Consider the following 25,951-nt stretch of genomic DNA (forward strand, 5'->3'; position numbering starts at 1 on the left):
ACCCACCCACTCCCAGTCTCTATTTAAGCCTAAGTTAATTGTATCCAGTTTGCAAATTAATTCCAATTCAGCAGTCTCTCGTTGGAGTCTGTTTTTGAAGTTTTTTTGTTGAAGAATTGCCACTTTTAGGTCTGTAATCGAGTGACCAGAGAGATTGAAGTGTTCTCCGACTGGTTTTTGAATGTTATAATTCTTGACATCTGATTTGTGTCCATTTATTCTTTTACGTAGAGACTGTCCAGTTTGACCAATGTACATGGCAGAGGGGCATTGCTGGCACATGATGGCATATATCACATTGGTAGATGTGCAGGTGAACGAGCCTCTGATAGTGTGGCTGATGTGATTAGGCCCTATGATGGTGTCACCCGAATAGATATGTGGACACAGTTGGCAACGGGCTTTGTTCCAAGGATAGGCTCCTGGGTTAGTGGTTCTGTTGTGTGGTTGCTGGTGAGTATTTGCTTCAGATTGGGGGGCTGTCTGTAGGCAAGGACTGGTCTGACTCCCAAGATCTGTGAGAGTGATGGGTCGTCCTTCAGGATAGGTCCTTGATGATGCGTTGGAGAGGTTTTAGTTGGGGGCTGAAGGTGACGGCTAGTGGTGTTCTGTTATTTTCTTTGTTGGGCCTGTCCTGTAGTAGGTGACTTCTGGGTACTCTTCTGGCTCTGTCAATCTCTTTCTTCACTTCAGTAGGTGGGTATTGTAGTTGTAAGAATGCTTGATAGAGATCTTGTAGGCGTTTGTCTCTGTCTGAGGGGTTGGAGCAAATGCTGTTGTATCGTAGAGCTTGGCTGTAGACAATGGATTGTGTGGTGTGGTCTGGGTGAAAGCTGGAGGCATGTAGGTAGAATAGAGGTCAGTAGGTTTCTGGTAATAGGGTGGTGTTTATGTGACCATCGCTTATTAGCACAGTAGTGTCCAGGAAGTGGATCTCTTGTGTGGACTGGTCCAGCCTGAGGTTGATGGTGGGATGGAAATTGTTGAAATCGTGGTGGAATTCCCCAATGGCTTTGCTTCCATGGGTCCAGATGATGAAGATGTCATCAATGTAGCGCAAGTAGAGTAGGGGCATTATGGGACAAGAGCTGAGGAAGCGTTGTTCTAAGTCAGCCATAAAAATGTTGGCATACTGTGGGGCCATGCGGGTACCCATAGCAGTGCTGCTGATTTGAAGGTATACATTGTCCCCAAATGTGAAATAGTTATGAGTGAGAACAAAGTCACAAAGTTCAGCCACCAGGTTTGCCGTGACGTTATCGGGAATACTGTTCCTGACGGCTCGTATCCATCTTTGTGTGGAATGTTGGCGTAGAGGGCTTCTACATCCATAGTGGCCAGGATGGTGTTTTCAGGAAGATCACCGATGGATTGTAATTTCCTCAGGAAGTCAGTGGTGTCTCAAAGATAGCTGGGAGAGCTGGTATTGTAGGGCCTGAGGAGGGAGTCTACATAGCCAGACAATCCTGCTGTCAGGGTGCCAATCCCTGAGATGATGGGGCATCCAGGATTTCCAGGTTTATGGATCTTGGGTAGCAGATAGAATACCCCAGGTCAGGGTTCCAGGGGTGTGTCTGTGCGGATTTGTTCTTATGCTTTTTCAGGGAGTCTCTTGAGCAAATGGTGTAGTTTCTTTTGGTAACCCTCAGTGGGATCAGAGCGTAATGGCTTGTAGAAAGTGGTGTTGGAGAGCTGCCTAGCAGCCCCTTGTTCATATTCCAACCTATTCATGATGACAACAGCACCTCCTTTGTCAGCCTTTTTGATTATGATGTCAGAGTTGTTTCTGAGGCTGTGGATGGCATTTTGTTCTGCACGGCTGAGGTTATGGGGCAAGTGATGCTGCTTTTCCACAATTTCAGCCCGTGCACGTCGGTGGAAGCACTCTATGTAGAAGTCCAGTCTGTTGTTTCGACCTTCAGGAGGAGTCCACCCAGAATCCTTCTTTTTGTAGTCTTGGTAGGAAGCTCTCTGTGGGTTAGTATGTTGTTCAGAGGTGTGTTGGAAATATTCCTTGAGTCGGAGATGTCGAAAATGGGATTCTAGATCACCACAGAACTGTATCATGTTCATGGGGGTAGAGGGGCAGAAGGAGAGGCCCCGAGATAGGACAGATTCTTCTGCTGGGCTAAGAGTATAGTTGGATAGATTAACAATATTGCTGGGCAGGTTAAGGGAACCACTGTTGTGGCCCCTTGTGGCATGTAGTAGTTTAGACAGTTTAGTGTCCTTTTTCTTTTGTAGAGAAGCAAAGTATGTGTTGTAAATGGCTTGTCTAGTTTTTGTAAAGTCCATTTCGTTCACCTGCACATCTACCAATGTGATATATGCCATCATGTGCCAGCAATGCCCCTCTGCCATGTACACTGGTCAAACTGGACAGTCTCTACGTAAAAGAGTAAATGGACACAAATCAGACGTCAAGAAAATTAACATTCAAAAACCAGTTGGAGAACACTTCAATCTCTCTGGTCACTCGATTATAGACCTAAAAATGGCAATTCTTCAACAAAAAACTTCAGAAACAGACTCCAACGAGAGACTGCTGAATTGGAATTAATTTGCAAACTGGATAAAATTAACTTAGGCTTGAATAGAGACTGGGAGTGGATGGGTCATTACACAAAGTAAAACTATTTCCCCATGTTAATTTCCCCCTCCTCCACCCCCCACTGTTCCTCAGATGTTCTTGTCAACTGCTGGAAATGGCCCACCTTGACCATCACTACAAAAGGTGTCTCCCCCCCTCCCCTCCCTCCGCTCTCCTGCTGGTAATAGCTCACCTTAAGTGATCACTCTTGTTATAGTGTGTATGGTAACACCCATTGTTTCATGTTCTCTCTGTATATAAATCTCCTCACTGTATTTTCCACTGAATGCATCCGATGAAGTGAGCTGTAGCTCACGAAAGCTCATGCTCAAATAAATTGGTTAGTCTCTAAGGTGCCACAAGTCCTCCTTTTCTTTTGTGAATACAGACTCACACGGCTGCTCCTCTGAAACCTGTCATTCATGCAACAGCATACTTGGAATCTACAGAAGCAGACACATTCCTGTTTGGTACAAATGGGTTATAGCAGGGGTTCTCAAACAGGGGGTCGGGACCCCGAGGGGGTTACCAGGTTATTACCTGGGGGGTTGTGAGCTGTCAGCCTCCACCCCACTTTGCCTCCAGCATTTATAATGGTGTTAAATATATAAAAAAGGATTTTTTAATTTATTAGGGGGTCACACTCAGAGGCTTGCTGTATGAAAGGGGTCACCACTGCAAAAGTTTGAGAACCACTGGGTTATAGGATTAAGTCATACATGTGAAAATACAATGAGACTCTGTCTAATAATGTGATAACGCAAGCATAACTTTCTATACAAGATACAGTTCCTCCCATAGGATACTTGCAGGGCATATGAATTGCTGACGGTCTGAGAAACCAAAAGCCAGGGTTGGCATTCAAACATGCTCTTTGTTATTCTGGAGTGTTTACTAAGCAGCAGACATACAGTACCACACTGTGCCTTTCCCACATGCTCCTTCACGCAACGCGCCCTGATGGCGATTTTTTTTTTAAGCTAACCACTTATTCCAAAGCTGTCAAAGACAGAAGGCATAAAAATACAGGGCGAGTGGGGCTCATTCTCTTTAACCCTGTGTATTCTTATCAGTCTTAATATACTTTTAATTTAAATTCTCTGCTGTCTCTTCTCTCCCTTTTAGCACACTGGAAACAACCAGAATCTATATAAACTCATAAACATGTATAACATTTTAAGAACAATGTCTAGATGTAGCATCTAAATTAGAATTTCCTGCCTAAAGCCAAGAAATGAAATATATGGAGCTAAGAGGCAAGGGCTTTGGGTCATGTACATCCTAGGCCCTGATCCCACAAGGAGCTCCTCACCTCTGCACTCACTTGGAGATCTTTGCAAGAGTGGGGCCTGAACTGTGTTCTTTAGACTGTTCTTGTGTCTGTCTTGATTAAGCTGGACATCACAGGAAAATGGGGTTTATGTAAGGCTACAATAACCAAAATATTAAGTGAAGGCTTCAAAAGAACCCTGAGGTGTGGGGATTTCTGCTAACTATTCCTGGTCTATTTCTCGATTTCAACAATTATTCCTTAGCCGAAAGCACTACAGACTGCTTCACACTAAAGCAGCTTGAAGCGGGCTAGTCACCTGTCTTTTGTGGTATGAACCTCACTAAGCAGTAACCTTGCATTTTCTTAGTCTCCATTGAATAAATATGATGTAAATGGGGCCAGAAGCCATTCTTCTCCCGCCCTCCAAAACTGGCCAGCTGAATTAACAGGGTAAAGGGGCTGCCATCCCCTGAAACATCAGGCATTGGCCACTGGATTGGTTAGTCTGAGCCGCTGGTAAATGCTATGATCCTTTTAGGTTGAATCCTAAGGACGCAATGCCAAAGGCAGCATGCGGATCTGCAAATGAAGCTCCACAATTCCATTCAGTACTGTGTTACCCCCATGGTTCATTTGGAGACTGTATGCGCTGTGGAAAAGCCTTCATTCTGCCTACTCAAACCCTTATGTGAGTTGGTCCCTGCGCCTGGCTCAGATTGGTTACACATCAAAGACAGTAAAGAGAGAGTAAAATGCAGTTCTGGTAATCCTTGCCCATGACCCATTTTCACTTGCATGACATAATTCTGCAATTAGCTTTTTTTCCATTTTCCATCTACAACAACAGAGTCAATTATTTTTATTTCAAAGGGTATTTGTTAAAACTGGCTATTTTCAACAGCCCAGTGACAAACACTAGAGTGGACAAATCGGCAGAAGGGAGTGGGGTTGTTTTGTTGTTGTTGCTTTTTATTATACATCTATCATGCATTCCCTCTAGCACTCTGGTTATAGTTCTTATTAAAAGTCAAGGTTATAACATAGCATAAAAATATACAAACCATTACTGATGAGCTATTTTTTCAAGGTAGGAACAACAAAATTAATTGATTTAACTAAAAATTACTTCTTTAAACATAATAACTACGGATTTATTTGGGTTAGGATGTTTGGATGGGATAAAATCTCTTACCTGGTATACAAAAATTTAATAATAGAATCAACAGGATTTCCATCTCAGGCCCTGATTCAGCAAGGCTTGTGTCTAATTTTAAGCACTATATTCGATTTCAAAAGGATTACTCATGCACTTAAAATTAGGCCCGTGCTTACGGACCTGTCAGGAATCAGGGCCTGCAACAGAGCTAGTCTCCAGGCACCCTCATCAATACAGCTGGCCTGCAGCAGCTGCCTGATAGCCTGGTTCTTAAGCCAACCACAGCAGCAGCTCCCTGGCTTCTCAACGCTCAGGCCTGCCGCTGTGCCTGCTCCTATCCTAGCTTGTTCCTGCTGCTCCTGCCTTGCATCCAGCCTTGTCTCTGTCCTGTCCCTGCCTTGAGCCCCTCCCCGCTCTCTCGAGTTCCTGATCTCTGGTTCTAACCCCTGGCTCTGGCTCCTGACTAGGGACTCTGACTCAACCACCTGGCTCCGGTATCCAGTTCCTGATCTCCGGTATCCAGTGCCTGATCTCCAGTTTTGATTCTGACTCCGGCGACTGACTACGGCTCTGACTCCAGCCACTATGCCTGTCTCCCGCTCTGGCCACTAGGCTACAGCGCCCTCGTACTGGTCAGCTGACAAGACCTTACTGAACCAAGGCTTCAGTGCCCACAGAACAGATGATAAAACCATTGATCAAGAAAAGGGAACAGCCCAGTGCAATGGGTTAATCTTTTTGCTATACAAAGAGAGGGGAACGCAAAGCAGGTTTAGTCAAATTAGTAAAGTGGAAAAAATAGACATTTCTTCTCACAAGAAGGCAGAAAACATGAATGGCATTCAAAAGAGCATCATATGGCTCAGCAGATTTTCCTCAAAGGCCCTAGACACGGTGCTGAATATTATGATGTTCATAGGTTTCAGAGTTGTAGCCGTGTTAGTCTGTATTCGCAAAAAGAAAAGGAGTACTTGTGGCACCTTAGAGACTAACCAATTTATCTGAGCATAAGCTTTCGTGAGCTACAGCTCACTTCCGATGCATCCGATGAAGTGAGCTGTAGCTCACGAAAGCTTATGCTCAAATAAATTGGTTAGTCTCTAAGGTGCCACAAGTACTCCTTTTCTTTTCATGATGTTCATAGAGGACCACTTTTTACTTCAGTGAGTGACAATTACAAGAGAATTACAGAAATTTAAACAGGGACACGGCATTCATATGTTCCAATTCAACTTCTTTCATCGTAAGTGGGGTGGAAATCTAGTTGTACTCAGTGGTTTACACAATGGCCCACACTCTAATGCCGAGGGGGAGACCCCCACTTTCGTGCTCGCGCTATTCGGCTGTCACTGTGCACAACATAAGCAAATGCAAGAAAGTATTTCAATAAGGGATTTAATCAATAACCTGCATTCTTGTGAGGATGCTGCAGACTCCGCTGGCCTTGTGGACTGTTTCCCTGTTGTAAGAAAAGCGCTGCTCCTTTCACCATGAAAAAGCTCTCACTTAAGCTGGAAAACAAAAGACACAGGAAATCAACCTAAGAAAAAGATCAGCAAAACACTCTCAAGGTCAGGATACATTTAGATGGAAAGTCCCAAGCTTCAGACATTACGGGGTATAACGTCCAACATTACAAAACTTAGGAGTTACATCTGGAGGGTATGTCATTTTTCAACAGGATTACAATGCTTGGTCACTAAAGGAGTTATTTGCATGCGCTCTTACAGAGCTGGAAGTAAATTTCCAAGTAATTATACAACATCATTTGATTATGAAACTCTACAAATTAAAAACAGCAATTGCAAGAACTCTGCCACTAAGATGGTGTGGTACTAATGTAAAGTGGTACTATGTAAAGTGCTGAACCAGTCATTGTTTCCACGGCACACATTTCTTAGGAATGGAAAAAAAAAAAATCAAGAAACTGAAATTATACATCATTTTTTTAAGTTACAAGAAGGCAAAAAAAAAATCCTTTTTACATGAAAACCGTACAAGTCAAACAAAACTGCTTGGAACCCTCACAATCTGTGCAACGAGTAAAGAATGACTTTTTGCTTCCTGGGAGCCTGATCCTACAGTCCTCATGCACGTAAAGCTTCCACTGACAGCAGGCCAGGCTCCGATATGTGCAAAGGTGCGAGGCTATTTCCCCAAGACTGAGAGGAACATGGATCTGAGAACATAACTAACAAAATCAGTAGTTACAGTAAGGGTCAGCTCAAGTCTAATTACATGTTATCATGATGTACTGGTGAGCATTTGCCATTTGTGTCAGTGTCCATTTCTAAAGTTAGCATTTCCCACAACACTGAAAATCAGCATCTACAAAGCTAGTTTTTGGTTACCGATGTTACTGCTTACATTGCATTTCTTCTAAGGATCGAGACATCAAGTAATGATCTTTACAAGGCAGGTCCCTCATTTTAGACCCAAATTTGCCTCCATCGCATACCACAGAACCTGGGGTTCTCATCTTTCTTTATTATTGTCAATTATCTACGAAGCTAAAACACTGCATTGTGAGACTATGACTGGAGGAAATTATTTATGCTACAGAAATCAACCCTATGCAGGTCAAAGCTCCCTGAACTATCTGCCCTATCTTTTTCCTTGGCCTTATTTTGGGTCTTTGTCCCGGGGAGGAGCTCACACTCTGTTGCTCAATTCTAAGCGAGGACTTCCAAGTGAAAGACATGGAATTACGGCATTCCGCTTCTCCCCTCTCTGGGAATACAGTGGTGTCTCCATCCCTTCTTTCCAGGTGCATTGGGGCTGCCCAGGCTAGTTCAATCAGGTTTAAATCTTAATTTTTGATTGGTTTGAAAGTTAGTGAAAATTCTGTCACTCAAGGTTTCCAAGGTTATGTTTCTTAGAACAGTAAGTGAGAGCCTTACGGCATGGTCATACTCTGAGAAGTGACTGAAAACAGCATTTCTACATTTACTCTCTTACAGTGACTCTATATCACACTAGTTCAGTTTACTAGTAAAACAAAGTTTTTTCTAACTGGGAGACATGTAAATTGTGCCTAGGATCTGAAACTCAAGCTGTGATCTTTTTGACTTGTACACCACCAGGAAGAGGCTCTGCAACTGGAATTTAGTTAATTCCATTCATCATGTGTGCACCACAGAAGAATCCAGCTCTCTCTCCCATAACTGCGTTGGTTCTGCTGCACTAATGGGAGAGTAAAGTAGTCAAAAGGGTAGAGAGTTATATAAGAATAGCATCACTAACATGAACAGCTCTGACTCTGAATACGTTCTGGGAGCAGATCTGCTAAGGAACGTACCACCTTTATAGTCATGCTTCTGACTGTAACTCATCCTCCTCCAGTTGTACATAAGAGGAAAGAACAGTTAAAATAACCCACAGCTAAATACTTAGCGGCAGCCCTGTCTCGAGAAACTTGGGAAACAGTCTCCAAATCAAATTCCTTTACATTTCCCTTTGGAAAATGGGAAATGTACACAGTACAATATATTTACCCCTGATAAAACAATGACTGTGAAATCTCTATTTGAGACAAAGATAAACTGATGAAGACAGGATTCTGTCCCCACACTAGTAACCATAGCTCGGGTGGGTCATCTTTGTCTGATATTTCCCTCTGCTGTAGTGATGGCAGTCAATACATCTCTTACAATAAAGAGGAGAATTTCCAGTTGCAGGGAAATGAGAATGTTGCATTATCTAATGTTTATGAGATCATCCCACATTTCGGGACCAGTGTGAAATCATAGTAAAAGGGCAACTCGCCTGAGATGATTTTTGTGGCCATGTATTCATCTACATGAAAATGAAGGTGGAGAAGTCAAACAACTCACTGAACACAAGAAGTTAAAAAAAAAAATTCATGCACATTTATCGGACATGGCCCCAGCCTCACAAAAGACAGCTCTCTGAAAAGCACACAGTTCATATTTCCCTACCACTAACTGCTCTCATGTCCCCACATAACCCTTTTTGATAGTGGATTTCAAATATCCAGCGATCCAATACATCAACATGTCAAAGCTCCCCTTTGTGAAAGCTCTTATTTTAGAAATTTTATTATAATGCGAATGCTGCCCAACACTATCCCAAAGATACACTCTAAGAACATGGGCTTCCTGCAAAAGAGATTTTTCTGTACTTTCTAACATTTCAAGCAACTGTTCCGGAATACAGCTAACAAATGAAAACAAAAGAAAAAAAAAAGAATATTCCAACTCATTTCTACATTGGTTCTTAAAAAGGAGCACATTTCTAAATCATGTTATTTTGATAAAAGCAACAGAACTCATTTCCAGATCTCAGTTACCATTATCTCTGCAAGAGACAGAGGATTTTTCAGGTGTTTCAGTAAAATATGTCTTTAAAAAAAAACAAAAACCAATATCCCACCCCCCACTACACAACAAACCCTAACCTGCTGAGCCTGAGCAGCCCTGGCAATGCTCAAGTGAGCGACATTTGGTAGCAGAATAAAAACAAGTGGCATGTACATACTAATTTGGACTGGATTTCTTTGAACAGCAGAAGCACTGTGCTGGCCCAAGAGACAGGCAGAAGTCAATAAAACCAAAAAGATTCATAACCAACTGTTAAACTCACATCCTTTTGCTTCTAAACCCTTAGAAAAAAAAAAGAAAAGAAAGATAGACCGCATATTCTGTGAGGAGCAGAGAAATCTCTTGTCCGTTGATGCTACCCAGGAACTGGATGACTTTTAGAGAACACTGTCTTCCACTGATATCCTGGCTTGAAAAAGCACTTGTCCTAACATATCCTGATGAAAGAGGGCTATTCAAAGGGGGAAAAAACAGCTGAAGCTTGTTTAATCATTTCCCCTCCTACAGACTTTTTTTTTCCTTTGCACACTCTGGAAGCAACACAGCACAGATCAGAAAATGCAAAGCCAAACAACGGGGCTCCAAATAAACGCCAAATTCATTCGGACATCACTAGATAAAAAGTGTCACATTGACTGATGACGATTTGTTTTTCATAACCATACACTGCATACCAATACAGCAATGTAGCTATAAGAAAAGCATCAATTTAAGTCTTTCCTTGCTTACAGTATGGCTACCAAAGTTTGCTTCGTTCTTTTACAGGGTGAAGCATGAGTAACTGAGATACTCGTAAAATGAAGCCTTTCAGACAGTTTAGTATTGTTGTTTGTTCGCAGCTGGTCACAAACAAAGTCGCTGAAGAAGGCATCTTACAAATCCTTGACTAATTGTCAAGGGTTTTTTTACAGGCATGAACCATCATCACATGCTTACATCAAGCAAGTACCACTGGGTTAACCAAAGGAAGAAGCTGCTTCTGTACGTTTTTTGCCCTGCCTGCCCCTCTCAACTAGGAAACACACCAGGCAGAAAACAAAACCACCCACCCACACACACCAAATTCTCACCAGTTCTGTCCCTTTCCAAGAGGAGTCACTTCAGGCTCTGGACTAAATACAATGCTCAGAGTCTAAGTGACATTTGAGGGGCAGGGAGGGTTTTGAGGGTGTCAGGAAATTTGGGTTCTATACCCAGCTCTGTCACGGACCTCCAGCCTCAGGAAATTCACTCATCTCTCTGTGTCCCAGCTTCCCAGTCTGTTATTGGGGGACAAGAATATGACCCTGCCCTCAGAGGTGTGAGGCGATATTCACTAGCATCTGTAAAATGCTTTGAGAGCCCCGCTGTGAAGATGTTGCCATGTCATGTATTACAATTGATAACCTTCTCTGTCAGGAAAGCAGGGGTTCTCCAACCCTCATGGCAAAGAACCTTGTGACATGGTGGCTGGCATCCTCTCTAAAGTCACAACAGGGCAAATCCAGGAAAATTCCAGCAAGTTCAAGTCAGCGGAGCTATTTCAGATCTACACCAGAGGGCGAGCAGTATGTGTCCCATTGTTTACAAGTGTGAGGACCTGCGGGTCCAAGTTCTGTAGTTCCTCTGATATTTATGCTACTTTGCCCTCCTCGTATAGGGCCTTTATCCGTACATCTCAAAGTATTTTACAAACTGGGTAAATAGGACCCCCCCGCCCACATTGCAGGTGGGGAAACTGAGGCACAGAGGGCCAGTTGCTTAAACTACAGAAACACAGCAACTCAGTACTTTTACCCCAGTTTCTCCTGACTTACAGTCCTCGGCTCTAACCACTGACCCACACGGCCATTCACATTTTAAAGAAAAATATTTACTGCTGTTTCAAAAAGTTACTCACAAGGACAAGGCTGCAGACACACTGCAATTACATTTCAATTGTTTAAAGAGACAATTTGCGGCACTTTCTGATCATTTCAAAACCTGTCTCCTTATGGCCCCAAATATAAAAAAAAGCAGTTTAAGTCTTTTAAAAATACTTCGTCTTTGACCTCAAGACAAAACGCATGTCATTGAACGGATGCTCACAGCTGGCAGCATAACCCAATTACATAACGTTCCCTGACAGGCTCATTTTGACATCATGCCTTAGGCAGTGGTGCACAGTGGGCACAAAACTTGCACGCTTAGGGTATTTTAGGGAAAGATCGCATATTGGTAATGACTGTGCATTACAGGATACAGCACAACACTGTATCTTCAACTCACATTTATCCAACTCCCTTCATCTCGGAGTAAATGTCCATACTCAGCACAGAGGTCATTTCATTCACAAGGGAGAGGCACCTCCAGGGTAGAAAGCAGCAGCTCCTTAACAGTTTAGGACAGGAAGTAGAAAAACATATCTAACTGAAACTGCACGAGGAATTTAAGATGGCAGAACTTAATCACCAGAGTTTATGTTTGCCCAGAATACTCTGACTCTTACTAAAACTGTCATGGGATCTTTAATGAACATAATGGTCAGGGACTTTGTTTTTAAGTTTCACTGCAATAAAGCATCTTTAGCATCACAGAGCCTCCTAGGGCATGATGAGCTGATTATCACTGCATTTGCGGCTGATCACATCTGATGAAGTACACTGAGGGCAGCTGGAGTTCAGATTCAATTACTTAGAATTGTGGTCCAACTAGTCTCTAAAAGAATAACGGAAATTCTGAGTCTCAAACTTTATTTTCCCAATTTCTGAACTATTGCGGCAGACTTCCACACCTTCTGGCTAAGCATTACCATCAACCTCCCCGCAGAGACTGCATACTCTGGCCACAGGAAATGGTGATAGAGGATCTTTGTTCCACTGGATAGGAAACTGCAGGGGAGAAATCACACATAACTAACCTTCCAGCTCCTTGCTCACCCGGTCAGCAATTCTCTCCCATTGTTCTGTGTCTTGGCTGCAGCACCACTGAAGGAACTGTGCTCATTGAGCCTCCTTCAAGTTAAGGTCTGTAAATGACGGATAATTGGCTATCATATTTAGGGTGTCAGCTTCTGTGAAGAAGCCTGTATTCTGGATGTCCCGAACAGTTTCAGGGCCTCCTCCCAAATTTGAGCCCAGAGAAATACTCCCAGGATGCTCTTTTTCTATTTCAGTTAAACTTTAATCATGGGCAATGGTTCCTCTATAGCCTCTGGCATGTACTTGTATAGCTTGGACAGCCTTTTGCCCTCCAGAAACTTGGTAACCAGGCCTTCCACAGGCACAAAGCCACGCCTTATTTCCAATGCACTCTGTCAAAATCAAGATTCATAACTACCTCCTGGTCAATTTAAAGATGTGTACGTGTAGGATGGGGGAGAAGGACATGAGTCCTTTAGTGCTAGCCCACAGCCCAGCAGCGAAGCACACAGCCTTAATCCATTGAACAGACAAGTCCCCTAACCTCAGCAATTTGATCAGGCATGTGACCTCCACATGGTCAAAAGCATTTTCAACAACCATTGATGCTGCAATCCCTAGGCTGCTCCCATCCAGCATGGAGAATAATGAGCACTTTCTCCATGTTCTCCAACAGGCTCTGCCCCCCATTGCTCCCCCCTACCCCGTTACCTGTGGATCAGCGAGCTCGCACCTGATCTCATCTAGCAGTGACCATCACTAGCCTAGAGCTGCCAAACACCACACAGAACGTCTGCCTCCTCATTCCAAAATACAAGAGGGGGCAGATTCATCTAAAAGAGAGTCTGGCTCCAGGAGAATTAAAAGGTTTCCAACAAAAGGAGGACTTTACATGGTATATTTGACAATATCTGGCCAAATCCAACCTTAGCATTCACTCGTTCACGGCATGGGCGTTGTGCCTCTGTGTGCCATGGCAGAATCCACCCCATCATCTTTAGATGAAACAAATACACATTTCTACCAATCCCACCCCCTACCTTGTTACACTTGAGAACACCCCACAGAATAACAGCTGCCTATCTTCACATGATCTTCTGCTCCCCATTCCCAAGCTAATTAGTTCAGGGGAAATCAGTTTCCAAGCTCCGCTGTTAAAAACACTTGCTTTGTAACTATGCCTTTGGCAAAGGAGGCTCCAGCTATCTTTCCTTTTCTGTTCAGTCCAGTCATTGGCTCAGAAAAGCCAAAATATCTCAAGGCAATTCTGCAGCAAAATGTAATGGAGCCCTTTGCTTAGTTTCCCCAGTTGCACTCCTAGAAGTGTGAGATACCACCCAGGCCCCCTTCACAGCACATTCACAGGGCTGTTTCCAAATGGCTGAACCACCTCACAAGTTAGTCTCTTAGTGAAGTCTGACCCATTAGCGAAGCCAGTTAAGGAGCAAACTTGCAGACTTCTTGAAACATTGAAATGCAAACAAAATATAAGGGGTGATTCAGGGAACCAAGTATCAGGAAGATAAACGTGTAGCAATACATTTCCTGCTTCTTCAGCCAAGAGGACAATTAAAGTGCACTGACTGCTTGCTTTGGCTTGATATGAGATAATCAGCGAACACTTCCTGGCCAAGATAGGGGCCTTTGGAAGGGGTTTTATGTGACACAGTAGAGCTGGTGGAAAATTAACTTTATAGCTACTCATTTACATGTTCCTGTAAAATCTGTGAAATAGAAATTAGAACCCTTTAAAGCAACAGCAGCTTATTTCTCCACTTTTCCTACTTTAACAAAGTGCATCATATATTTAAAATGTTTATTTGCTCTGTGTAACACATACTATCGTCTCAGTAGTACAGAAAGCCTGGCATGCCCCAGCAAATAAAATACAATGGAGTCTCCTTTATAAAGCTAATTGATAGCACTGTAGTTCCCATTTTCTGCTTAAACACAATGTGTTATGGAACAACCCAGTACCTAATGATCTGCATTGCCATGCAAAAGACTTGGTTAAATTTCTTGGACCAGAAGAAAAGGAAATGCTCAAGGGACCAATCTCAATCTGTTTTTTACCCTTCACAAGTGAGATTCTACTATAGAAATATGGACACTGCAAGAGGTGCTAAAAATCCACCATGGTTTGTTTTCACTCTCCAAATATGGGCACACCTGACCTCCTGCTGTGAACAGTGCACTACAAAGGGCTATTTCCAGCACACAGAAGCACTCTCAATAGAGCTCCCTTTAGAGGACATTCAGAGCACTCAGACCTACATTTTGAAGAGTGGGCCATATCTTGGATGCCCAATGTGACACATCTAAGGCCTGATTTTCAGAGCCACTGAGCACCCACACTCCCTCTGCAGTCAGTGGGAGCTGCCGGTGCTCAGCACCTCTAAACCCCCCCAGAACGTACGTCTCAAATCAGGCACTTGAAATTAGGGGATATTTTTAAAATATTTTGTCTTTGTGCATTTCATTACCCGCTCCTGAGATGGTAAAGCTCTTCCCATCTCTTTGGCTGAACTAGAGATTGCTAAAGCAAGCCCTACCCAGACTGCCTAAGCTGAAAACAGGTTACTACAATGAAGGGGCCTTAGGTGTGAGAGGTGCTCCAAACCAACGGAAGCCCTGCCTCAGAAAGAACCCCCTCACCTTACTAAAAGGAAGTGGAACTGGAAATACACTCTTACATGCACCAATCTGGCCACAATAGCAAATGTTCTCTTTCCAAGAGACAGACAATCCTGTACCCCAAGATCCAGTGTGTGCGGGGAACAGCAGGGCTTCCCCAGCACCCCCATCAGCAACTCACATCAGATAATGCAAGAAAATTCCAGCCCTCTGGTGCATTTCAAGTCAAAAAGGGGGCTAGTGAGCAAGAAATCCTGGCAATCTTCACTCTAAATGTTTTTAACACTCCAGCAACAAAAGGAGTTTCTGAGCCTGTATTGTTTGGCTGAAAGGCGTAGGCTGCATTCACAGCACAAGAATGCTAAGAAGCATTTCAGACACTGTAGGCCATTCACAGCACCAGATACAAACTCTCTTTCAGAACAAAAAGGAAAAAGAAAAATGAAACCAATCATTAAACCCACCAAAGCTTATTCCCCAGCATAAATGGACCTACAGTGACATGCTTCGAGTCAGTCCAGTGTACCTCGAGATTGCTACATCACGCTTCACATATTCACCCCAAGTTCAACCGTGGATGCCAGAGCACTGGAGGGGGAAGGGCAAGGAAACACACGTTTACCACAGTGCTAAAGCGCCCCCATTTGGAGCACATTAGTGTGTCTCATGCACGCTGTCTGCCCGTCCATTATGGACCCAAAGGAACAGGGGTTATATTTTCAAAAGCACCAACATCCCATTTTCAGAAATGACTTAGGCACTTAGGAGCCTGACTTCCACTGAGACTTAGGGTATGTCTGCGCTTCAATTAGACACCCACAGCTGGCCTGTGCCAGCTGACTCAGGCTCATGGGGCTGGGGCTAAGGGGCTATTTAACTATATCGTAGAGTAGACGTTCAGACTCGGGCAAGACAGCAGGCTCTAGGACCCTGCGAGGTTGGAGGGTCCCAGAGCTTGAAGGACTACACCGCAATTAAACAGCCCCGTGAGCTCAAGTCAGGGTGTCTAATTGCAGTGTAAACACACCCTATGGCACCTCAACCTCTTCTGAAAATTGGACTTAGGCACTTTTGAAAATTTTACTCTGTGTTTTTAAAATGGCTGGCAAGAAGCTTATGAACCAGCTGCATAGTGTATTATTTCAGGAACATCTTCCTGGCTCCTCCCCCCAACCACCACCACCAAATTCTGCCCAGATTGGTTTCCCTAGACCTCCCTGGCAACATACTCCCCTAGCTGCTCCTTCTGCCCTACCTGCCTCAGTCTCCGGTGTTACCCTCCCGGCTCTCCTCTGGACTCCATAGCTGGAGAATGCTCTTTCATGTGTGCTGCCCGCTGACCTGGAGCTCTCTGGAAGTTCTTCATCACCTTCTTCTTTGAGGCAGCCTCCCTCCACTCCTTGGTAAACAAGTGACCTTGGCAGAGCTCATGCTGACCCAGTGTGTTAAGATGCTCACAATACCTTGCAGCTACACAGCACCCTTCACCTTCAGATGACAACAGGATTCACCCATATTAACTAAGCCCCATAATCCTGCCAGGAGATGGGGTCACAGACCTTCCATAGAGGAGTCAAGCAAGGCACACTGGCAATTTAGTAAATTAGCCAGGATCATTCAGTGAGTCAGTTACAGAGCCAGGAAGTGAACCCAGGAGACACCATGTCCCTATATTAGTATGCAACACCTTGGCTTGTCTAAGGCCATACATCCGGCACTGCTCTGCCATGCACATTCAGCCCCTTGGGATATCCCCTCACTGGTCTCCCATTGCCTTCTGCGCCATATTCAGGGCTCATCACTCTTGCCTCCAAGACCCTCCACAACTTCCCTCCTTCCACTTCCTCCACATTCCCAGCCCCTCAACAAACTGCACCCCACTTGTGTCCTCCCCCCATACTTGCCTTTATGCTGCCCTCTGCCAGGCTTCCACCCCTCAAAACACATTTCTTCCAGGAGGTCAACAGGTAGTGGCATAGTCTTACTGGCCTCACTCTCAGCCTTCCTCCAGACCTCTCCCTGGGTTTGTCATCCCTTCCCACTGTTCTTGTCTTAACTCGCTGGGTGTAAGCTCTCTGGGGCACGGTCTCTGCCCTCACCTGTACTGTACAGAACGCACATTTATAGCGCTATGTCAGGAATAAACAATAACCGTCCTGCAGGCAGACCTGACTAGCCTCCTTCTCAGCCTCAATGGCACACATCACTCTCCTCCTGCTTGACAGGAAAACCTCACGCTGAATTGTTCGCAGGGAAAAGCGTTGCGGGCCAGGTGCAATGCCAGCACGCTCAGAGGGATTAGAGAAGTGACTCCAAAAATCCAGCTCCCAGGCTCATCAGCAAGCCAGAGCTCTGTGCTCCAGCTCTGTCCCTTTTACTTCCAGTGGAGCGGCGAGCTCAGCAAAGCTGGCACAATCAGCTCCTAGCAGGAAGGGGCAGCCTGGGTTGCTCCCCCAGGCAATGAAGGAGCAGCTTTGGTAAGCCCCTCAAGCTAGAATTGTATCTGAATGCAGGGAAGGGAAGGTGGAAAAACCTTTGGGATTCCAAGACGGACACAAAAACAAGCTAGCAGAGCGACTACAAATGGCTAGAGAAGAGAAAATTCTAAGAATCCCCAGTACTTTGGCGGGTGAAAAGCCAAACAAAACTACAGACTGTTTTACAAGAAAAGAAAAACTACGCATTGTGCCCATCCCATTAATAACACAGTTCAAAAAGGCAAGAGGCCCATCACAGCATCAGGCAAGTATGCAACAGACTTGGAACGAATGTTTTTAATTGCAATTACCATTTCTGAGCTTCCCGCTGAAAAATGACATCATTTGTGACACCAGCTGCCTCAGAGTCCAGTGTCAGATATTTTAAAAGCCTCTCTGCTTGCATTAGTGCTCATTGAACAATAATAAACAAGCGGTGCTTTTCCTTTTTTATACATTAACCCTTAAGATGACATTTCACCCTATGACCACAAACACCAAAGCATTCACTTGTCTGGCCGTCTGCAAAGCGCCAGCATTCTAGCATGGGCGTGAGCACAGAATGGGGAAAGGGGACTCCAGAGTCCCGTGTCCAAGGTTTCAGCCACAAGATCATCCATCCTTTCCTAACCACCTAACAATTCAGAATAGACCTGTATGGTTTTGCTTCTTGCAGCTGTCTCAACCGCCACACACCTGCTTATATTGCTAGGTACACAGGGGCAAAACACCCCCCAGTGCTGTCCCTTGCACAGTATCACAGTCCAGACTGATCTGAAGAGATCCTGGCTACAACGTGGCAGAACAGCTATGGGAAGGGGACTATCAGTAAGTTCAACAAAACAAAGCAAAGACACAGTGGGGCAGCTTTGTAGCCTAGGGCAGACTTTGCTCCCCAATGCCCTGGTGGTCTGTAGCGAGCCAGCTAGGCACATGGTGCTGGCTTGCCTCCTTATTTCCAGCTCCAGACTGTATTAAAAGAACTGAAAAAACAGTCAATGCTTTCCGAGTGTTTTGCCATGTAAACAATTGCTATAGATGCAGCGGGGTTGTGTGAGGGGAGGGAGACCACACAACCGGGAATGGTAGGGGAGGTGTCCATGAGAAAAACTCTGTTACACTGCTCCCTGCTAGAGAACAGTTTGGAACGCTTGGCCTAGCAGACAGTGCTGTGCATTAGTGCCTCAGAGAGTGAGGGTCAGGAATGCTGCTTCTCAGGCAGGAGCGAAATCTGCTCCTCTCTCAGCCAAGCAGCCAGCACACTGACCAATCTGCCTCCATTCCGTTCCCAAACTCATTATTTTAAACCTTTAAACTATTTTATTCGTCACCTGCCCTTTGCCAGCGGCTCCCAACCTCATGCCCCCATAGCCACTGAGAAGGGGAAGGTGAGGCTGGGTGGCCAAGCACAGGAAGGTGAATAATAGTTTCCAGGATTAAGAAACAAGACCACAAATGGAATGAGCAGTGGTCAGCCACTAACAGACAGACAACAGTGCAGAGAGTGATGGAAAACCCCAGCAACACAGCAGTGCATCTGCCCAGAAAATGCAGAGCTGATGGGTTTTAGAACGATTCCAAAAAAGGCAGCAGAGGCCAGGGCATATCTGACACATCAGAGATGTGTACAAAATAAACCCAGCAAAACCAGGCAGAGTAACTGAGCAAAAGCCAAAAACCCTCTCATCTAGATCAGCCCAGGCCAGCACTTTCCCTAGTGGCGCACTGCAGAGCAGCACTGAAGCGTCCCAGGCTGCCTGCCTTCCCAGCAGCAGGGAGAGTACAGCCCCCATGCTAGGTAACGAGGAAAGCCCAAGAAAACAATAGCCTGTGACAAAGCCAGCCCATGATGTAGTGGAGGTGGGTGGAAATCTTGGGGCCACCCCCCAACCACCTATCTTTTAAGACCAGAGCAAGGGCCGCCAACTTGAAAGAACCAAGAGAGCATTGTTACAAAGTTGTGGTGGGCTGGAAGCGGGAAATGCCCACACACCAGGTATGCTCTGAGCAGCCCCAAAGGAAGTGGGCAATGCTTGGATGCTTGCTTTGGAAGTGGCCACTTGGACTGGGGAGAGGCAAACACACACGCTGGCAGCGTTCCAGGAATGATCTGGCTAGAACATCGTGGCAAATTGGCTGCGTTTTTGGAGATGCTGAGACCCTGCAGCCGTCTGCCCATTGGCGAGAGCGGGGCTATTTTCTGTCACTCACACAGACCCCTAATCCCATAGCAGGTGCCTTTGCTAGTGATCTTTACAATGTGGATTTCTACAGGAAAAAAGCAAAGAGGAGCTGCTGTGATTGTAGCAGTTCTGTCAACGTAGGATGGACAGTAAACAGCAACCGTAACAGGGTGTTCTTCTTCCGACTGAATGTGGCTGCTCATAACCCTCCAAACCAACGCAGCTGGAGCTTCTCAAGCTGCCCACCAGCTCCCGTAAAGGGGTACAACCAGGCTTACGGTATCACCTACTCAAAAGGAAAGTTCTTTCCTACCACCACCACCTGAGTTCTGCACTATCTACCATTAAGCCAGTCTAGCTTTATCCATCCCCACTCTAATTTAATTCACCACTCAGTCGCTCCCTGTGTTCCACAGAGCTGGTCAGCACACTCGCTTTGACTGTTGCCCCTGACCGTGGCCTCAGTCCTACAAGGGGGTCGAGCACTCCACACCCCACTGAACAATACATACAGCATCTTCAAGATCAAGCCCTAAAAGAGAGAATCAGCTACAGGAAGGGCATTGTCTACGAGGTCTCTCTGCCTCTGGAACCAGCCAGCCAATATGAACTGCCAGAATCTGTTCACCCCCTGGTCTTGCTGCAAACACTATTTGCTAAAAGAAAAGGAGTACTTGTGGCACCTTAGAGACTAACCAATTTATTTGAGCATGAGCTTTCGTGAGCTACAGCTCACTTCATCGGATGCATACCGTGGAAACTCTGAAACCTGTCACTATTTGCTAAGACTCTGGGGGAAGACACAGGGTTTGAGTGTGAGGGGTCAGGGCGTACTTTCTGCTCCAAATTATAGGTCGTTTGCACTGATGTAGTTGTGTTGAATGGGAGCACAGTAATGGATGTCTGTGTGGATTTGATTCCAATGACCTGGGGGGAGGGGGTGCGAGAGCAGCAGGGAGGTGCCTTTTTTGTATTTACGTGGGTTAAATAATGGCTGCAGTTTGCTTCCTTTTAGCATTTCATTCGCACTAGCATGGTGCTGTTGCTTTGCCGCTTCAGAGGCAGCAGAGGGATTTTTAAATCTTGTCTAAAGAAAAAAACAACCACAAAGCCCTTTCCATTGAAATGAAACAAAATCCATGAAGACGCCCTGCCTGTATTAGGTTTTTTACAACTGGTTTTTAGAACAATATTTGTTAGAGAAACATGCCGACCAAGCCTAGAAAAAGAAAAACCTTTTTTAAAAAATGGTGACCGTATTTTTTGTTGCAGGGACGGCCTTCGTGAAAGAAGTGAGCTTGTAGGAGGAGTCTGAAGCCACCCATCACCTTCCCTGCACACGCCACACCTGATGTCTGAATAGCAGGTCTCTGGACTGGCAATGGAGTGGCCGCCTGGAGCCTCCTGCTGAGACTCTGCCCGCGTCTGTATAACCACACAGTGTTGCTCAGCTGCGAGCAGGCGACCGATGGAGACGCCACCTTCCCAGCCGTTGTTTAAGCCGGGGCTTTTTCCTACTCCACTTTTTTCAAATGTTCCTGCACCAGACAGCGTGGAATGTGAAACCCTAATTATAACTTTGCCATTTTCCAAGGCCACACCCACAGGGCAGACGGTTACAAATGGTCAGGGGCCTGAGAACTCATTTCCCCATTGTACAGTGCACGCTAAGGCAGGCTGCAGCAGCCTTGTCAGGATATGATTCAGCATCCTGTTTTGAACATTTAATACACTCTTCAACTTCTGCCTCTGGATCTCCCACCGACTCACTTTAAGGCAACAAATAGTGGAGCGAAGTAGCTAGACAAGTACACAGTGAGGCTACTGTCTTACCAAATAAATGCTCAAGATAGCCACTCTGACTTCCCCAAGCCCCAACATCCTCCCCAGCCCAAAGGCTCAGAGTCAGTCTGGTCTGTTGTTAAAATACAACTAGTCTATTCTTCCCTCACTGCATGTACACAATTCCTTATACACTTAAAGGGACGTTTGTCAGGCAGTTTGGACAAAACAATTACATTAAAAAAGGTGTGTGAGTGTGTGTGTGTGCGGGGGTTATAAAAATATTTAAAGATACATGTGTATTCACTAAAGTATATAAACATCCCTGTGCTGCGCTGGGATCGTAAACACAGCACAAGACTAGCAGGGGAAAACAACAAGCTGAAACGAAGCAGTCTTTTTTCACAACCAGAGCTAAGTGAAGTGCAAAAAGTAAACAAGTAGCAGAATGGAGAACAGTAAATTGGATTTTTAAAGTTCTTTGAGTTTCAATTACTTAAGGTACTATTGGTATCACGGGGAAGAATTTTTTAAATATGATTTTAGTTTAATCACCTCCCTGTTTATACACAAGCATGAGAATATGCTTGGAAGGAACTTGCTTGCAGCAAGTTTTTCTGCTGTCGATTACAGAGCAGTTTGGTGACTTCTCTAAATCCAAAGATTCCATCAGACACACAAAGCCAAAGTACAGAAGGGTACAAATTCACCCTGGTGTAACTCCAATGCCTTCAATGGTTTCCAAACCACAATCAGAAAATAGGTTTCAGAGTAACAGCCGTGTTAGTCTGTATTTGCAAAAAGAAAAGGAGTACTTGTGGCACCTTAGAGACTAACCAATTTACCATCAGAAAATAACTTTCTTTTATTAAACAACAACAAAAGCGAGTGTTCGGCTAGTTATTAACCAGTATGGTCTCTTAAAGCAGAGCATGTTCATTTCTGACCAGGTAACCCACTGGAATAGTTGAGTACTCAGCCATGTAAATCATTGAAAGTCGAAGACAGGGGAAACAATGCTACTTCCTCATTACATTTTTAAAGCTAGATCAACTTATGGTAGCTTCAGAGGTGATAAAAAGTCCTATATATGAGACAGCTGAAAGGTATTGAATGAAAGCAATAATTCTTAACACATACACATCACTTTGCATCTCAGAGCGTTTTACAAAGATGACAAAGTATTATCTCCCATTTTACAGATGGGTAAAATGAGTCTCAGGATAGGTTAGGTGACTTGGCCAAGGTCACAGAGTGAGTCAGTAGCAGAGCAGGGATAGGGGAGGAAAGAACTCTTTCTAGTCCCTGTCCTGTTCTCTATCAACTGGATCACACTGCCAGCAATGTGTAGCATTTCACTGGTATAGATACTGTATTGCACACTCAACTGAAGTCATCCTGAACAGCACAAGGTCTACAGGAGTTCGTCAAAGCCTTCATGGGTAGATAAGGGCCCAATCCTGCAAACCTTTATTTACACATCAAACCCCATTTGAAGGATCTGCTCCTTAACTGTTATTTTAAAAAGCTCTAAGAACCCAGTCCTGCAGGCTCGGAAATGCAGGACTGGGCCATAATTGTTTCATATAATGTTCTTTTTCAAAATCAGCAGCATATTTCCTGGCCTGCCCTGCTCCCCGCTCCCAGAAGCACCAGTTTCTCAGTGTTTACAACTTCAGAGCTATCTTCCCCCAAAGGCACATTCTTCCAGTCAGAATCCTCTGCCATGCTGTGGACAAATTTAATTTGCATTGTTATTGCTTTAGCTTTCTAATCTTCTGCCTCTACCAAAGTAGAGCGGCTAGCCTCAGAGCTCCATCAGGCACACAGACAACAAAGAGAGCAGAGACCCATGCAGCTTTACCCCTTCTTCCAAGGACGCTCCATAAAAGCACCGCCTACAGTTTACTGTTTGGTAAAGAAGTGAGAGGTGCCCAGGTGTGCTCAGGATAACTGGAACGGGAGGCGGGCAGAGGATCCAGGCCCATTTACAGGTCTGTTTCACCGAGAGACTTGTCTTTGGTCTACCTTTACTTCCCAGGCCCAGTGCTGCCCCAACACAATTCCTGTATGTAGCCATCAGGCTCGGTGGAGACTCCAACAGCCGCATGGCTCTCAAAAGGAGTTGTGGGGCTGCAGAAGCATTGCGTAACCATTTCAGACATGGCTCCTACCCCTCAGTCTGTGAAGAAGCAAAGACACAATGCAGAGACTGCTATGAGACTAGACGCTGCAGGAACACGTGCACTTAGGCCTGGAAGGGACCTCCTGGGTCATCAAGTCCAGTCCCTACTACAGCAGGGACACAATGCCATTCAAAACCTTATCAAGCACCCTCTGAAAACAACTTAGGTTGTTTGCACCCAACTCCTCCTATTGGGAGGCTGGTCCAAAACCTCCCTCCTCTGAACTTTCTGCTCATTTCCAGCCTAAATTCATTCATGGCCAGTTTATACCCATTGGCTCCTGTATCACCACAGTCCTTCAGCTTAAATAGATCGTCTCCTTCCCTGGTGTTTACCACCTGATGTATTAATAGAGAGCAACAAGGTCCCTTCTCAGCCTTTGGTTTGCTGCACGCTTAGCATGGGGTGAGTTAAACTGTGGCAGTCTAACGCACATGCGCATGACCACGTTACTGTGCTAGTGGGTAGCGGGGTTTCCTTCTGGCTCCTCCAAGGCTGAGGTGCCCCACAATGACCCTAGCTCACTCAATGCAGAGTGGAGCTACCTCCTAGAGCTGTAGTTAATGTTGTCAAACAAAACCAATTCTTTCAAGAGAGACCTTCAGACCAGATCAGAGATCTGGATAGGTATCCCCCAGACAGACCTCAACGCATCATGGCTCTAACGTCATCCTCTGTGCAGGCAATCAGTGTCTGAAGGCACCCACACATTGTCTCTCTTCAACCACATTCAGAATGTGACTGAAAACCCTATAATTGTGAGCATTATGGAATGACTGGATAAACAAACTTACTGAATATTTGTAATTAAGACAGTGCTTATCTGGATGTATTGGCCGAGTGTATTTGAGCAATAGCCAATATTCAGAATGGGACTGGCTAGGTGGGAAACATTCTCCTTGACTTAGGACAAGACAACCTATTGTCATGGATGATAAAAGGGAACAGGCAAAGTGTAATTAGATGAATTTTCTACATTACAGGATTCGCTTTATGACTCTCCAAGTGACAAACTCTCCCAGTTCTCACGTCACAACAGGGTAAATTCTGGTTTTGAAGTTAGATGAGTTGTACAAAGAAAAAACTACCCGTGTCCTCCAGAACAGCTTAACACAGATGGGTTCTTCCTGTGCAACACTCTTAACTTCACTGAGGGTGCCTCAGTGTAACGGAGAGGAATCGGGGTCTAAAGCCACCTGACTTTCAGAGATGCTGAGCACACATTACTTGGCCATTGAAGTCAACTGGCCTGGTCCTGGAAAATCTTATGCAAAAACTCTAAGCATCTCAGTAGTCCCATTAACTCAGTGAAATCACTCGTGGTTAAAGGTGAGCACACAAGTTTTTTCAGGATCCTGTGGGTGTACAGCATCTCTGAAAAAAATCAAACCACAAATGCACTGTGACGAGGATAGATACAAGAAACAAGCATTCAGCAGCTATGGCAACCCTAAAGACAGAATTACACACAGCAATTTGAAACTTTACCAAAGTATCATAGGCAATGAATCAAATTCATATAAGGGCCAGCAATTTCCTCTGCCTGCAGTGGGGCTTGTCTTTACATATCTGGTGGCAAAAAATGGCTTACAGGAATACACCCAGGACAACGTGAGTATCCTAGCGTATCTCCATTGCTACAATGATCAAACCCTCAACCCCGTACACCCTCCAAGATCCATGGGTCCTAGACATGCTTATTACAACATGTGGTGTACCTCATCCAGAGCACTAAATGCCCCAATAACAACTAAGTGGGTGAAACCAGACAATCACTGCACTCTAAAATGAACGCACGCAGGAAAATGATAAAAGACAAAAACAACCTATCCCCTGTGGGTGAACGAACACCTTTCACAAAGCGATCACTCTACAGCTGACCTCTCAGTCCTCATCCTCAAAGGAAACCTGCACAACACTTTCAAAAGACGAGCTGGGAACTTAAATTCATTACTCTGCTAGGCACTAAAAATCATGGACTGAACAGAGACACTGGATTTATGCTTTATTACAGCAATCTGTAACCCACTAACCTCCCCATTTTTTGTCCTATGGCTGCTGAGGTGTTAATGGGCCTCTCCACCGTGAATGATCCCTTACAATATGTGCTAACTATCTATGCTAAACAATCTGTTCCATCTTGTATTTAGCTGTGACAGAAGTTGGTTCAATAAAATATATTACCTCACCCACCTTGTCTCTCTAATATCCTGGGACCAAGACGGCTACAACAACACTGCATACATGGGGCTGTCTGTAATTCCAAAGAGGAGTTAAGAGGTGCGGCAGCTAGCCCTTTGTGACAGGGGCCGTGGGGGGAAGAAGAGAACCTTCAGCAATTATAGAAGGAACCTGATGGTATGAACACACTGAGCCAACTGTCCTATCACAAATGAAAATTCTGGGACTTTCTGCAGTGAATGAGAAATCTGTTCAGCAAGTTTATGAAAA

At 44.8% G+C, this 25,951-nt stretch overlaps 1 protein-coding gene across 1 annotated transcript in view; it reads right to left on the reverse strand.

Annotated features, from left to right (window-relative positions):
* Nucleotides 1–25,951, reverse strand: part of SSH1 (slingshot protein phosphatase 1) — a 61,701-nt gene that overhangs the window by 25,879 nt on the left and 9,871 nt on the right. Inside the window, exon 3 of the mRNA XM_073312365.2 lies at nt 6,427–6,530. Within this exon, the coding sequence (XP_073168466.1) occupies nt 6,427–6,530 (104 nt within the window). The remainder of the gene's footprint in view (nt 1–6,426; nt 6,531–25,951) is intronic.

The sequence above is a fragment of the Lepidochelys kempii genome, chromosome 15, assembly GCF_965140285.1.
Source record: "Lepidochelys kempii isolate rLepKem1 chromosome 15, rLepKem1.hap1, whole genome shotgun sequence".
Taxonomy (NCBI): Eukaryota; Metazoa; Chordata; order Testudines; family Cheloniidae; genus Lepidochelys; species Lepidochelys kempii.